Here is a 16,908-nt window from a genome sequence, read left to right as displayed (position 1 = left end):
GTTTATCTTCTACTTATTAAGCTTAATCATTTGACTTTTTTCTGTCTTTCGATGGATCTTTTTAAATATAGTAACCTGGTAACATGATTGGTGCCTGGAAATACATTTTTTAAGATGATTAAAACATAGATAATAATAATTAGAATCTATGATTTCTGCAATTTTATTGATTATGATATAGGAATGATAAAGATAAGTCCCTAAATACTGAGAAATACTTTAAATCCCAGACACAATGTCAGATTCTCATCAGTAATGGAGACTGAGTCATGTGAGAAGCCCACAGCTAGGATGATATTCCTCTGAAATCCATTAGTACAAACTAGCAATCTGGTACCTCTTAGATATTTTTACTCTAATCCCTACCCACATCTGTTGCCTTTTCAGGGCATGTATAACCTGTACACATAGTGTCATTGAGTCAAAGAAAGACCAAGTTGGTTAGCATCTTGGAGAATATCTACTGTGTTATATTGCTCATAAGCAGTCTATGGTGGAGCTTTTTGGGGTTGGAATTGTTTGGATTGGAGTGAATACTGAATATACTTATAAAATGTCTGGTTTTCTATTTTTAAGAAAAGTCCCTGTTGCTGGGCCAGGCCACTGTATGCTTGCTAACCTCAAATAACGATGAGGTGATCAGAGAAAGGATTTGTATGAGGATTCCAGAAGTTTAGCCACTGGCCTGTCCAGCCCAGGATGGCTGCTTCCAAGCAAGTTCCCAAGGGGTACTTCCCCATGCTTACTGAGAGATGACACATCCTTCTGACTGCGAAACCTACTCCCTAGCCCATGTGGCTGTGCCTTGCGAACCGTATGCTCTTGTGTTCACACACCTGTCATAAGCAGCTCAGGAACCAGTGGGTTCCTTGGATAGGTCACTATTGCGATCGGCATGCGCTTCACCTCGTTCTGCTTTCCACCAGCCACAAGTTCGCTCTGGGGCGCTCCTCCTTCCCTGTCCTATGAGCATCTTTCCTCTGATTATGTCCTTCTCAGGCTTTCCATATCTGCCGCAGAATGTAACAGCACCTCAGGTCTCTCATGAGTGCAGCTCCCAGACGGTGCTTCTTGGGCATCAGCAGTCTGCCTCTCCGCCTCTGCTTTTCATTTTTCTCAAAGATTTCCCATTTGGCCCAAAGGAAACCAGCCTGCTTTCCAGGCTTCTTCAATGTTGTATCTCATGGTCTTCCTCTGGCTGGTGGCGGGCTACATTGCCCTGCACAGCCTCCCCTCAGCCATCATAAATCATCACCCTCTCTTGCTATTCCCTCAAAATAAGAACCTAGGTCCTTCTCGTGCTAGGAGTTTTTCTGACAATTATAGATAGCACAAAACAATGACAAATACAGAAAAATTACAGGAGTTTAGAATATCTTGCCAAGTCCTTTTCATGAATGTCTGCTTGCCCTGTCTGAAGAACCCCTGTCCCTGGAACCCCCTACCCCACCCCTGATAGCCTCTGGCTTTCTTCTTCCATCCCCTGTTCTCTCAACTAGTAACTGAGCCCTCGAGACCCTGCAGACATCCCCTTCTCTGTACAGGCTCATTTTGTATGTGCACGTAAGACAGAGCAGCAGCTATAGACATGTGGGGATAGTTGGTGGAAGCCTTAACGCCAGAATCCAAATTAGGTCCCCGTATTGTGGTGGTTGTCAGTTCTAGGGGATGCTCCATGAAGGATTCCATGTGGGTGAGAAACTGATGCAGTGTCTCCTAAGGTCTCTTAAAGACTCAAATCCATGATTCCTGCCATGTCACCCTCTGGGTCCAATGATAGACTTAGACTCATCTAATAAGCACTGTGAATTGACATTGATATGAGTAGAACAGCTTCCTGCTCATATTACATAATTAAAGAATAATTAAACTACTTCCCAGTTGCCCTCTCAAATCCACTTTGACTTAAGTTAAAAGATTTCACACACTTTTAACTCCTACCTCCCTATCTTTGGTCAAACTGTTTATCTGGAATGTCCTCTCAGTAATTACAAGAGCTCAAACCATGTAAGACTCAGCTGAACTGTTCTCTGTAAAAGTTTCTTGATCTTTCCCATCTCACATTCCTCTGCATTGTACTCCTGCAGCACTTTAACTGTGTGTGTCACAGCACTTTGGTCTGACAGTCTCTGACATGGTCATTTCTCTACAGAGCTTTTCACTATTCTTCTACCCACTAGATTCAGGACAGATTTATGCCTAACTTGGCTTTGCATTCTCAGTGCCAATCATCACATTGCATACTCAGTATTGAGTAGGTGCTCAATATTTCTGAAATAAATAAGTGAATGAACTTGACGACTAAGCCCATAAGATCAACACATTTTTAGTGAAAGGGGGCACCAGCTTGCACTATAGGAGTTGGGAAAGGTTTTCTGGGTGAGCTGGAATTTATTCAAGGCAATGAAATAATACAATTTGAAGAAGATGTACATTTAAGTATAAGGCAGAGAAGTACTGCTGAAGAAATCTCTGCCTTTATCTAGATGGGATATTGGGAACAGTTACACCAGTAGTTAAAACAATCCATTCACTGATGGATGTCTTTCCTTGACAACAGCCCAAAAGAATTTGGCGATTAGGAGGGGTAGACCCAATGAATAAATAAGGCTAGGTAAGAAGTACACCCCTTAGAGAAACCACATAACCCCACTCTGCCTAGGTGAAGCTTACTTACCACCACCAAGTTCTAGGATGACCACTGGTCTATGCATCTTAAGAAGTCCATCTTAAACAAGATCACTGTGGTGATCTTAACTGAAGATGTCCTCCTAGATGACCATTCTAGGGTGTCCAGAAGGAGCCCCAGACTGCACATGCTGAGTGTTCAGGGCTGCCTGCTCTGTTCCAACTAAACCCTTTATGCATCTGATAATGAAGACTCAACCAGGTCCCCTGTTGTAGGGGTCTATTTCAAGGAGGCCTCTTGAGGAGTGGGTTCAGGTTTGATAAATGCCACCATGCTCCAATTAAAATAGAAAACAGGCTTCAACCAAGAATGACAGGTTCTGGCAAAGTGTCCTGGCATAGGAGGGTTCTGACTTTTTCCTTTACTTAATATGTTACCCCAAGCAAGACTCTCTTTCCTTACTGAATCTTCTATGAAATAAGACGCTTGCTTAGTAACAACCCAAGTGCTTTCTCCATTATTAGGGAGCAGAAGGGGCCCCTAGAGGATACTTACTTGTTACAGTACAGAAACCAGAGAGGGTCCTGGTGAAGAAAAGTGAAGAGGGTGTGGTGCTGAGTGGACCCTAGCCCCAGAAAGCGAGGAAGGGGCCTTATATAAGCAAATAGAGAGAGATGAGATCATCTCTGCTGTGGGGCTCTATCCACTGCAGTGGCATCCCCTGGGGACCTCAAAAATTAGTCCCCCAGGAAGGATCGGGGATTTGGGGACCCACAGACTTTCCCATCAAAGTATTATTAATCAAATAAAACAACCTATGCCTTAAATGATCTCAGCAATGATGCTTCGCAAATTTGTGATGCTTTCGATTTTCTCAAAAAGGCCTCACATCCCACTCCATTACTCTGCCTCTCATATTGGTTCCATGGCAGGGTCACTAAGTGGTTATTAATCCCATTTATCATACAAGGACAGTGAGGTCCAGAGAGAGTGTATCCATCTTTCCAAAGTCACCCAGTGGAGCTGGACCTTGGCTAGAATCCAGTCTGAATGTTTTGTCCAAGATTCCTAGCCCAAAGAAGAGCTCTGAGCAGAGGGCAGCCAACTCTCAGGCTTGCCTTGGGTCTGATGATGGGATTAATGAGCAGAGAATATAGAGAGGTCGCCTAGCCCTCACTCATGTCCTACTCCCGGTTCAAATGGAGGCTGCCCACCATAATAGGGAGCTTGCATTTCCTTAGCTATGGGATCCCCAGCTCCTCATACTTTGCAAGGGCACCTGGTATAATATGAAAAGCATGGACATGATATAGAGTCAGACTCACTTTTCCATTTTTATTTATTAATGGTGTGACTCAGGACCAGCTGCTGAACTCTTCTGGGCTTCAGTTTCCTGATCTGTGAGATGAGAACAGTATATCTGACCATACAGGATGTATACACTGCTGGTAAGACCATAAATTGGTATATGACCATAAAGAAATTCTTGCATGTATGCATCAGATGTGTACAAGAGGGCTCACAGAAGCAAAGTACCTTCAAACAGAAAAGACACCATAAGTTGTTGTGGTATATTCATACTGTGCAAAGCTATAAGCCATGAAAAATAAATGAGCAACAGTTGTAGCCACTAATGTAGAAGAATCACATAAATATAATATTGGGTGAAATAAAGTCAGGAAAAAATAACTATTGAATGATACCCTTTACATAAGGACCAAACATACACAAACCTTAATAATGTATCATTTAGAATATCATATATATGTATTAAAAGGATTTAAAAAGTTTTTCCTGCAGAATAATATTGCCTGAGCAAGGAGATAGAGGAATAAGATTAAGGAAGGACATGCAGGGTTCTTCAAAGGCAATGGAATGTTTCATTTCATAAACTGGGTAGCAAGTGAGATATCTGCTTTATTGCTTTATTCTTCTTCTTTTAAAGTGAGGTGTGTTTAGGTATAATTTATAGAGTAAAATTCACCTTTTGTAGATGTGTAGTTTTATGAGTTTTGACTGATATCTACAATTGTATACCTCACCCCATCAAGATATAGAATATTTCCATCACTACAGGAAGCTCCGTCATGTCCATTGTACTCAGTCCCATTTGCCCACTCCAGCCCCTACAAACACTGATGTCTTCACCATCACCACAGTTTTGTCTTTTTGAGAATATCATATAATTATATAGTCTGTGTCTTTCTTACATAAAAAGAACTGTAAACAAATTTTGAACTCATGTTAATGATATGCATGCTGAAGTATTTAGAGGGCGTTGTACTGACGTCTATAGTTTGAAATGCATGAGAGGGAGATGGAGTGACAGATGGACAGAGGAGTGAATTAATGAATAGATATGAGACAAAATAAGTACAGTAAAAATTATAATGGCAAAATCCAGATGATGGGCACATAGGTGTTCACTGTATAACTATTTGAACTTTGCCATGTGTTTGGAAGTGTTTATAATAAAATGTTTGGCAGAAAGTCTATCCTTAAATAGAGGAACTGGCCAAACACCTTGCTGTCAAATATATCAATCTTCATAACTTTTGAAGCCACTTCTAAGGATCTGTTCTAAATGTGGAAGAGCTGTACGCATGAGGGGAAATTTTAAGTAACTTCCCTGCCAATAAGGGGATAATCAAGAAAACTTTGTAGTCATTACCTCTTCATTGAAACTCTCTCTTCCTTGAACCCCGTGTGAGTCGGGAGGTGGGAGGATGACACCAGAGGATGAGCCTCCCTCTGATATTCTACCCCCTGCCCTTGGGACTGGGCACAACAGCTCCCTCTGCCCGCCTCTAGGAGGCGCAACCATCCCTCATGCAAGCTGACCTCATCGGGACCCTCCCATCACTGGCCCAGGTGTCCTGATTCTAAGGCAAAGTAACTTTCATTCTCAAGCTGAGAACACCATTACATACGCAATGTTGTTATGTTTGTATTTTATTTATGAAACCCATTAAAAATAATACTAGCGGTCAAAGTATTATTAATCAAATAAAACATAAGAGAAACACTGTAGACTTTTTCAGCTCTCGTGTGAGCTGAAGTCTGGGCGTTGCAGCAAGGGGCAGCCTGTTTACTAAGATCTGTATCACTATCATTTGTAAGGAAATATGAGCTCATTAACACAAAGATAATCAACTCCATCCTCCTAAATCCCAATATAAATTAAATAGTCTAAAAACTCAAGCAAATTCGCTTCCTTCCCCCGGGCTGATCTTTATTACATGAGGGCTTTGAACTGCCACATGTTTACATACTGAATCTTTTTTTCATTTCTCCTTCATAGTTAACTGAATTAAAATACCTCTGTTAATAAGCAAGTCATCAGGTCTTGAAGCCAGTTAAAACTCATCTCAAAACAATGATGTAGGTTTCAGGAATACAACACAGTATTGCATATTAACTGTATTTCAATTTAAAAAAAGGAACTAACCGTTGAGTTGATAATAAATGTGCCTTAGAAAAAGAAATACAAAAGCAAAAACAAGGATATAGGCAAAGAATATGAAGAATATAGGTGGGGGATATGAAGAATACCTGTTTCCCTGTCAAAATATAATATATTTATACAAATATAAAATATAAGTAATTATAATTATACAAAATAGGTAATCAAGTAATTTATACTTTTGTCATGAACTAACAAGGAATCCAGCCTTGAGAATCTAGAGTATCAATGGATGTAGAATATCTGTGGATGATATTGGTGTAAAATACGGGATGAAGAATATCAATGGATGACACAAGGTCTTTGCACAAATTGGGGGTAAAAACTACTCAGGACATAGGACAAAAATCAGAGATGTGGAGACTTGGTTGCATTATTATTCAAATAGTGAAAAACTGGAAAGTATCCAGTAGTAAAATTATTTTGGCAAAAGCAAGTGATGAACTATTAGAAAGTCATTACAAAATTTTAAAGACTAATACATTACATAAGCTGAAGTACAAATGTAGTTTTAAAAACTGAAAATAAATTTTATTCAGCATCATGCCTTTGTGTAAGACCCAACAGTGCTTGTGTGGTGCATGTGTTTGTGAGTTTGTACGTGCATATGCACAGAGATAAGGGTAACTATTGTTAAGGCCTGCTTTCTTCATGAGGTAGTAAGCTCCGTGTGGGCTGGGACCATGTCTGTCCTGGTCACTTCTTGACGAGCACATTGCCTGGCAAATAGTACTTTCAGCAATTAATAATTGCTAAATAAATGAATGGCATACTCCCATCTCCTCTAAGCAGTGTGAGAAGGAGACTCCGGTTTGGAAGATGAAGAGATCTGGATCCTCATTTCCTCCTCCCTTTCTGTAGCTTGGCAAGAAGTTGGTTCAGCAGCTCAAACGAAGAACAGGCTGACAACCCAGGCTGAGCTTCACTGGATGCATCCCCTTTTAACAAGCTTATTTCCTCATCCGAGAGGCACTTGGCTGTTAGGTGGTTGCTTAGATGTTTCCACTCCCACTTCCAAGTCCTATAAATACATACAGTGTTGAGGGGGATGGAGTGCGCCCGACTGGAAAGCTTGCCATCTGTGTCCAGTCTAGTGATGCTCACCCTTAACCCCACCCATGTGGGACAGGGACAAGTCAGGGATCACTGTGCTGTGCTACTTCTCTGCTTGTAATCTTTCCACAATAAGCCATGTGGTTCTCTGTGTGTGTATATGCATGCACGTGTCTGTGCTTTTTGTACAATGGGGTAAATGTGATGTACTTTTTGTTTAATTTTTACATTGGAGTATAGTTGATATACAATTATTATATTGGTTTCAAGTATATACAACATAGTGACTTGACAGTTATATACATTATTAAATCCTCACCCCAACTAGTGTAGTTACTATCTGTCAACATAGATGTTACAGAACTATTGACTGTATTCTCTAGGCTGTATTTTCATTCCCATGACTAATTTATGTTATGATTGGGATTTTGTGCCTCTTAATCTCCTTATCTATTTCACTCACCCATCCTAACCTTTCCCCCGTGGTAACCACCAGTCATTTCTCTGTCTATGAGTCTTCTGCTTTTTAATTCATTTTCATTTTGTTTTGATATTCTTCAAATGAGTGAAGTTATTTGGTATTTGTCTTTCTCCTCCTGGCTTATTTCACTTAGTATAATCCCCTTTAGGTCCATCCATGTTGTTGCAAATGGCAGGATTCCCTTTTTTATGGCTGAATAATATTCCATATTCATGCATATGTATGACATCTTTATCCATTCATCTATCGATGGACACTTTGGTTGCTTTGGTATACTGGCTATTGTAAATAATGCAGCAATAGATATTAGAGGTGCATATATCTTTTCAAATCTGAGATTTTGTTTTCTTTGGGTAAATTCCTAGAAGTAGAATATTTGGGTTGTGGAAGCCAGCTCTGTAAACCAGCTGAACCCGAGAGGAGTGGATGAAGAGATTAAGAAGAACACAGAGAGAGCAAGAAAGACACAGAAACCAAAGTTGGGATGACAGGGATTCACTGACCACTGATGGTGGACAAGTGATGCAGATTTATTTCACAGTACAATTTATATGCACAGGCTCACTTCCTGTGAGCCACCCACAATGATGTCACTTCTGGTGCTGTCACTTTCAGCTGATCTCAGCTGGTGATCTCATGACCAGTGATATCACTCCTGGAAGAGATCTTATTCCAGCCCTCCACAGTGGGTCAAATGGTATTTCTACTTTTAGTTTTTATTTATTCGTTTATTTGCTTTTGTATCATTAATCTACAATTCCATGAGCAACATTATGATTACTAGACTCCCCCCATCATCAAGTCCCCCCCACAACCCCCATTACAGTCACTGTCCATCAGTGTAGTAAGATGCTATAGAATCACTACTTGTCTTCTCTGTGTTGTACAGCCCTCCCCATACACCCCCCCTAAATTATGTCTACTAATAGTAATGCCCCTTTTTCACCCTTATCCCCCCCTTCCCATCCATCCTCCCCAGTCCCTCTCCCTTTGGTAACTGTTGGTCCATTCTTGGGTTCTGTGAGTCTGCTGCTGTTTTGTTCTTTCAGTTTTTCTTTGTTCTTACACTCCACATATGAGTGAAATCATTTGGTATTTGACTTTCTCTGCTTGGCTTATTTCACTGAGCATAATACCCTCTAGCTCCATCCATGTTGTTGTAAATGGTAGGATTTGTTTTCTTCTTATGGCCGAATAATATTCCATTGTGTATATGTACCACCTCTTCTTTATCCATTCATCTAGTGATGGACACTTAGGTTGCTTCCATTTCTTGGCTACTGTGAATAGTTCTGTGATAAACATAAGGGTGCATCTGTCTTTTTCAAACTGGGCTCCTGCATTCTTAGGGTAAATTCCTAGGAGTGGAATTCCTGGGTCAAATGGTATTTCTATTTTTAGTTTTTTGAGGAACCTCCATACTGCTTCCCACCATAATTGAACTATTTTACATTCCCATCAGCAGTGTAGGAGGGTTCCCTTTTCTCCACATCCTTATCAACACTTGTTGTTTCTTGTCTTTTGAATTGTGGCCATTCTAACTGGTGTGAAGTGATATCTCACTGTCATTTTTATTTGATTTTCTCTGATGATTACGAATGTGAAGCACCTTTTTATGTGCCTGTTGGCCATGTGTATGTTCTTCTTTGGAAAAATATTGACTCAGGTCCTCTGCCCATTTTTTAATTGGGTTCTTTGGTTTTGTGGTGTTGAATCATATAAGTTCTTTATGTCTCTTGGATGCTAACCCCTTATCAGATATATCATTTGTGAATACATTCTCCCATACTGTAGGTTGCCTTTTTGTTTTGTTCATGGTGTTCTTTGCTGTACAGAAGCTTTTTAGTTTGATGTAGTCCCACTTGGTCATTTTTGCTTTTGTTTCCTTGCTTGGGGAGATACAGACAGAAAAAAATTACTCATGCTTACATTCATGAAATTTTCACCTGTGTTTTCTTCTATGAGTTTTATGGTTTCATGTCTTATATTTAGGTCTTTAATCCATTTTGAGTTTACTTTTGTGTATGGAGTTAGTAATCCAGTTTCATTCTCTTGCATGTAGCTGTCCAGTTTTTCCAACACCACTTATTGAAGAGACTGTCTTTTCTGCATTGTATATTCATGGCTTCTTTGTCATATATTAATTGACCATATATACATGGGTTGATTTCTGGGCTTTCTATTCTGGTCCATTGATCTATATGTCTGTTCTTGTGCCAGTACCATACTGTTTTGATTACTATAACTTTGTAATATAGCTTGAAGTCAGGGAGCTTGATGCTCCCAGTTATATTCTTCTTTCTCAAGATTGCTTTGGCTCTTCAGGGTCTTTTGTGGTTCCATATGAATTTTAGGATTATTTGCTCTAGGTCATTGAATAATGCCCTTGGTATTTTGGTAGGGGTTGCACTGAATCTATAAATTGCTTTGGGCAGGATGGTCACTTTGACAATATTAATTCTTCCTTTCCATGATCACGGGATAGATTTCCATCTATTTGTGTCTTCTTCAATTTCTTTATGATGTATTCAGTTTTGTACATGTTAAGCTTGAGCGTCTGAGAAATGCCCAACACATAGGTAGGAACCAAGGACAGGCTGCCCTAAGATGTGTCACTTGGGCATGCAACTTATTTTGAGCTGAAAACCATCAAGGCCCAAAAGTCTTAGGGAGGTACCTTAACCTCCCCCTACACACACACACAACTGCATGGGAAGAACTTGGATGAAGGAACTGCTCTGGGAGGAGAGCTGTCACCGTAGATAGCTAATCATGTAAACTAGGCGTGATAGAAAGGAAGGAGTGTGACAAAGCCTGGTTGCTAAAATTTCTGTGTCCCATTATTTTTGGTCCCATCAAGTATTTTGTTTACCAAACATTTACTCTTTTCATATTCCTGTGAATTACTTGCATTTTCCTTTGAAGCCTCAGACCCCTACCACCTTCTCATTGGTTCAGGATGACACATACGCCTCATTCTCCCTGACTGTCTTTAGCATCTATACATCCTGTTAATCTGTCTTATGTCAACTTGAGTCTGTTGACAGCTAGAAGAACCTAAGGGGTGGAGGAAATTTCTTTCTCCCCAACAAGATCACCAATTTAGTATGTGGGATGGAGATAAAAATTGTGGATCTTCTGCATGCATTGCCTCTAGATTGGGAGGATAGAGGAAGGACACCCAGCCCAGGGGCTCATGAGAAGTTTACTGTTTAATGAAGAGGGAAGACCTGGGATGAGTCTTCAAGGATGGAGGGCCCTGGGTTACCAGGGTGTGAGATGTGACTTACCAGGCAGAGGACACAGCCCTAGTCATGTCAAGGGGAGCTGGGGGGACTCCCTTTGGGCTCTGTAACCTAGAGTTTGCCTTCCATGGACAGCTGTCAACAGAGATCTCAACTCATCCTAACTCCCTGCCAACTCCTCCTTAGACCATGGCAGCTTTGAGCCACTATGAAGCTTCTCAACTGACCTGCAAGGAGCATCTCCCAAACGTGCTGATGAGGGCCAATGCGAAGGCTTTCTTAACAACAAACTGATTGGTAGAGGTTATACTTGATCCCTAAAGCCGCCTTCAGGAGTTAGCAGAAGGAGGGTTGTCCTGGTCTAGAGGATATTCTAAACCTTTATCTTCCTTTATGGTGTTGGGGGCCCTGAGGCTGGAAAACATTTAGAGTCAGGGTACTACAGGGTCTGGATTATACTGTGGAAGCAGAGAAAAGGCAAGAAGAGAAGCTGAGTTTGAGGATGGCTAAAGGGAGCTGTGATGGGAGATGTGACCTTGTGAGACGACGGAGGGGATGTGGCCCAGGGATAATGCAGGTGCCAGTCCTGCCCCAGCTCCGTTCCCACCCGGGCCCCATGCTGCAGGCAAGGCCACGGAGTCACAAGTCACTGCTGCTTCCCACTCCCCTTCCTGAGATGACAGGCTGGGTGAAACCAGAGACCCTAAGTCCCACCCCACCCCTAACATTGGGTCACCTTTATTGCACCTTAAGACTTTCTGAGAATAATTTTGACTCTATAAAATGCTGATAAGAGAGTAGGTTCATATTAGGTATTCAAAAAATTTTTTTTAAATAAATGAATGAACTTTCCCATATCTGTGAAGGTCATACTTGGAAACATCTTGAAGAAGTGCGAAACATTTTAAAGGTTCTAGAGATCATTATGTCCGTGGCAAAGGCAGGTGTTTATCTGGCTTTCACTCCCCCTGGAAGGTGCTAATTTCTGAGGCCCCCAGTGGTAAAAAACGGGAGGAGAAAAAAAATCCCAAAGTGAAAATGATGTCAGCCGAGTTGTTTGGTTCTTTGTCTCTCAGTCCTTTACAAAAAGCTCTCTCCTCTGTGGGGGCCTCTGGGCTGGCACAACCAGCTCTCCTCTTTGCCCAGGATGTGCCCATTCCCTTGACTGGGTGAGTGCCCTCCCAAGACCCCTCGCTGTAACCTTACAGCTTGATTTCTGTACAAGTGAAGCTCATCTTCTGGGCTCTGGGGTGGCTTCTGCCTTCCCCACAAAGTATTAAGTGGGACTTGAATGCTTAGATGTGATAGGTTAGTGCAAGAAGGAATCAGTGATAACTAAGGTGTCCAGCTTCAGTAAGTGGGAGGGGGTCCCAGGCTGTTACCAAAACATTTAAGTCAAGAGAAGACTAAGAAAGAAGAAGGTCAGTTCAGATGTGGAGAGACTGGGTTTGAGGTGATGGGCATGTTGTCAGACAGCTGTGTCTGGGGAGGCCTCTCCCTGCGCACCAGGTGAAACCTCAACCTGGACGGGGGAGGGTTTTTGACTGACCAAGAAAGAATTCTCGAGCAGGTTAGATGTAAGGAAGGAATTCATTAAAGTGAGAACAGCAGGGAACAGCAGCTGCCTTGCAGGCAGCAGAGAACAGGAACCTGCAGAGGGAAAGAGGGAAAGTCCTCGGCCTAGGGCACATTCCCTTGCCGACTTGTAAAGCCAGGGTCACCTGGCATCCTGTGTCTGCTTGGATCTGCATGGCGTGGGGACCAGCCCCTGCCACCCCAGGATTCAGGAAGCCATGGGGCACGGGATGGAGTGAGATTATATTCTGAAAATATCCCAAAGAAAGGAGATTTTCAGGCAGGTCCCTGCAGCTGCAATCCCCTCCGGGTCACCTGGGTGACGGCAACCCGCAGGCCCAAATCCAAGCTCTCAGCAGCCCCTTCCTACTTTTTGGGGGTAAAATGGAGACTTGTAAATAGAATGAAATAGTAAAAAGGTAAAATGCAGTAAGTTGATCAGTGAGAAAGCTTTATTTAAAGGTATACACTTAAAGAAAAGAAAGTGCTGGCATCGTCAGAGAGGAGTGTGCTGAAAGGTTGGGGATTCTGTCTTTTTAAGGCTTTCAAGAAGGGACAAAGAGGGGTTTGTTGGGCACAGGCTTGACTTGTGCTCTCAGGATGCCTCTCTCTACAGAAGGACACCATGTCCTCATCCACAGTCAGTCCTCTGGATAATTCTATAAGATAAACTTAACACAAGGGATTTATTAATTCTGTTCTCCAAGATAGTGGTTTCCCTCAAGCAGTGGGGACATATCAGTTAGGACTGCCTGCCCTGCCTCAAGATTGGGTGACTTATTATCTGATTACCAGAGAATATGTGAGGAATCCTACTTCTCAACTCTCTGCTTTTTAAAATGGAATCTTAGCCTTAAGATGGTGTCCCTCCTGTTCTTACTATACTGTTTGTATCTCAGCATTTTTCATGATAGGCAGGAAAAGTTCATCATGATACTTGTCCCTTGGCCCTGCCCCACCCCAGTTAGAACAACAGGTCCATGCGAAAGGGGCCAGAGCCTTAGATGGCGGTTGCCACACTGTGGCCTTGAGGACGTGGTTCTCAACATCAGTCATCAGTAAGTGTCTTCCTCTGCTCATGCCTTTTGCCCTCTGGGGAGCTCCAACTCCAACCTTTTCCTATTCATGGTAGACTCCATGTGAGTGACTTAAATATCCATCCCTCGGCCAGAGGTTGAGGCAGATCACTGTGCATTTTATTAGTGGGCCTGCTGGGGAAAGGATTATGTAACTGATCATATGTGTGGGTAGGTCACTGCACTGTCACCTGCTTTGACCTTATCTGGGGTTCAGGTCTGTGATGGTAAGGGGGTTAGATGATGTGCAGTTAGAACAAGGAGACAGAACAGCAAGAAAATAAGTGATGGTCGAATTGGAGGCAGAAGGGAAGGCAGGGTATCTGAGGAGTCTGGGCATCAGTTTATCTAGTGTGAGACAGTTCATTTGGGAACTGCTGAAGCAAAGCGACTTGGTATCTGCCTACCCCATCTGGGAGCTTATGCCTGGAAACTCTCACCCTTCCCAAAAGCTCTTTTTACATTTTTCTTATTCAGTCAAAGGTTAATACTTTGGAGCCCAAATTTCCCAGACTGTATATGGAGAAATGCAGCATAATCTTTTTATATAGGAAATTGAAAGGGCTGGTTGTCGCCACCTCTGATACTGCAGATGTCCTGAATGATATCTTCTCGTTTAGTTTTGCTGTTTTCATTTCATTTCATTTCACTTTTTTTTTTGAAAAGCCCAGTCTAAGTCTCATGTCTTCACAAGTTAATATCTTAATGACCTGGGCAACGGCAGGCATCTCGCTACTGCCACCAAATATGATGAAATGTGCATGTGGAGAATGTGGTGACACAGGTTGGGGGAGTGTGTCTTCCCCTCCCCATCCTCTGAAACCTCCCTCTCACCCTCTGGGTACCCAAATTCTGGCCAAGGCACCATCTGTAGCCTTGGAGTTTTCTTCCTGAAACTTTGGTCTCAGGAAAATAATCTTTCCCTTTAGTTTTCAAACATTACATTTGCTCCCCTTTTTATGTCAGTTCATCTCTCTCAGTTTGAGTCTGTCCAGGGCCACTGTTCTTACCCATTAAGTGTCAGATTTATCAAGACTTTTCCTACCGTGTCTCAATCTTTAACTTCCTGTTAAATTTTCTGTGTCCTTGCATCCCAGCCCTGGGCATCGCTACATGTGGTGCTTGCTATCAAGATCTCATTCTCCTGTTACTGCCGCCAGCACCTTCTAGCTTTGCTCAATCCTTATGCTGGTGGAAAAGGGCCATGGATCTGGGAACCTCAGGAAATGGTTCAGTTGTCACTGAGTTTGTCCTGCTGGGCTTAACAGAGACTCCGGCTCTCCAGCCCATCCTCTTCACCATCTTCCTTCTTGCTTATGTAGCTACTGTTGGTGGCAACCTCAGCATCCTGGCTGCCATCCTCGCTGAACCCAAGCTCCACACCCCCATGTACTTTTTCCTGGGGATCTTGTCCTTGCTGGATGTGGGGTGCATCAATGTCACTGTCCCTGCCATGCTGAGGCATCTCCTGTCCAAGAACAGAAGCATTCCTTATAAGGCCTGCCTCACGCAGCTCTTCTTCTTCCACCTGCTGGCTGGCGTGGACTGCTTCCTGCTGACAGCCATGGCCTATGACCGCTACCTGGCCATCTGCCAGCCCCTCACCTACAGCACGCGCATGAGCCGGGGCATCCAGCAATCCCTGGCGGTCATGTCATGTGTCTTTTCCTTCACCAATGCACTGACCCAAACAGTTGCCTTAGCTACCCTGACATTCTGCGGTCCCAATGTGATCAATCACTTCTACTGCGACCTGCCCCAGCTCTTCCAGCTCTCCTGCTCCAGCACGCGCCTCAATGAGAAGCTGCTCTTCGTAGCAGCAGCCTTCATGGGTGTGGCTCCCTTGGGCCTCATCTCTGTGTCCTATACACACGTGGCAGCCGCGGTCCTGCGCATCCGCTCCGCTGAGGGCAGGAAGAAAGCCTTCTCCACGTGCGGCTCCCACCTCACGGTGGTAGGCATCTTCTATGGGACGGGCGTCTTCAGCTACATGCGGCTGGGCTCAGTGGAGGCTTCAGACAAGGACAAGGGGATTGGCATCCTCAACACCGTCGTCAGCCCCATGCTGAACCCGCTCATCTACAGCCTCCGGAACCCTGACGTGCAGGGTGCCCTGCGGCGGGTGCTCACGGGGAGGCGAGCCCCCGAGTGAGACCCCTTCCCCCGACCTTCACAAATGTCCTGGCTCCCTTACTGCTCCCAAGAGGTACTGTGACTATTGCAAATGGAATGTGAGTATCAGATGGGGGTCAGAGACTGGCTTAGGAAGGAAAGTACAATGAAAACGAGAAGTCACTTACATTGTGATAACCCCACAATGGCCACCGTTCTAAGTGACTGACATCTGTTAACTGATGTTAACAACCCGATGAGGTAGATACAGATTTATAGATTAAATATTTAGCAAGATAAACCTCAGAGAGGTTAAGTGACTTGCCCAAAGTCTCATAGCTAATGAACATCTGAGCTGGGATTTGAAACTAGGCAAGCTACATTTTTAAGTACTGCCTCCTCAAGAGTGACAATAAATCATTTCAAGGAGGAAGGACATCTGTCAGGTATGGTGGGGAGATGGGCAACAAAGGGACTGAGAAAGAAAAGGAAGGTCAATGTTATGGAAGAGAAAGGTCAGTGTTATTTAAGTAAAGTGAAAATATGACTTGAGAAGTTTTTGTTCCTTTGACCAATTTATAGTTTGTTCCAGGGCAGCTGGTGGAAATGAAGGAATTGGTGAAAGCCACTTTTAACAAACCAACAAACAAAAACAAATTTTAAAATTCAAGTCTGAAAGAATAGGTACTGTTTGGAAAAGTCATAGTGACAAGGTAGAGCATTTTCATTATTGGACAAGCAAAACAAAAATATGTGTAATAAGGTTAGTTAGAGAAAGGAATCTGGCTTATTTGGAAGAATTGCTGAATGAATGGAGATCTTTGCCATCTCTGATGTAAACCTGAAACCAGCCCTCACATTCTGCATTGCTGTAAGAAGACATTCCATTTATTCAGCTTATTACTTTAAACAGCTTTTTCCATAATGCAATAAAAATGTATGTTTTATAAAACATTAGAAAGTTCAAAAAAGAATAAAATAAGAATTTCCCATAAGTTTTTCATTTAGAGATAATCCGATGGATATTAAGCATACAACTGTTTCAAAAATTGTCCTACTCAATATATGTTCACAAAAATATACCTAAAGTTCTGTAATCTACCTTTTTCACTTAATAATGTAGGTGGACATTTTTCTTTGACATTAAATATAGATCTTCCTCATCTTTTTCTATGGTTGCAGTATTCTTTTGAATGGATGGAACAAAGTAAATTTAACAACAACCTGTAAGTGAATCCGTGTTGGTTCAAGTAATCTTATTATATGGAATGCTG

General features: G+C 42.5%; 1 protein-coding gene across 1 annotated transcript; it reads left to right on the top strand.

The window, feature by feature from the left end:
• Positions 1-14,726: 14,726 nt before the first annotated feature.
• LOC118973240 (putative olfactory receptor 3A4) lies at positions 14,727-15,674 on the top strand. Its single transcript, XM_037022775.1, has one exon. The coding sequence runs from the start codon at positions 14,727-14,729 to the stop codon at positions 15,672-15,674; it is 948 nt and encodes a 315-aa protein (XP_036878670.1).
• Positions 15,675-16,908: the final 1,234 nt, after the last annotated feature.

The sequence above is a fragment of the Manis javanica genome, chromosome 4, assembly GCF_040802235.1.
Source record: "Manis javanica isolate MJ-LG chromosome 4, MJ_LKY, whole genome shotgun sequence".
Lineage (NCBI taxonomy): Eukaryota > Metazoa > Chordata > Mammalia > Pholidota > Manidae > Manis > Manis javanica.
Note: the sequence above shows the minus strand (reverse complement) of the source record. Positions and strands in the feature narration are given on the sequence as shown.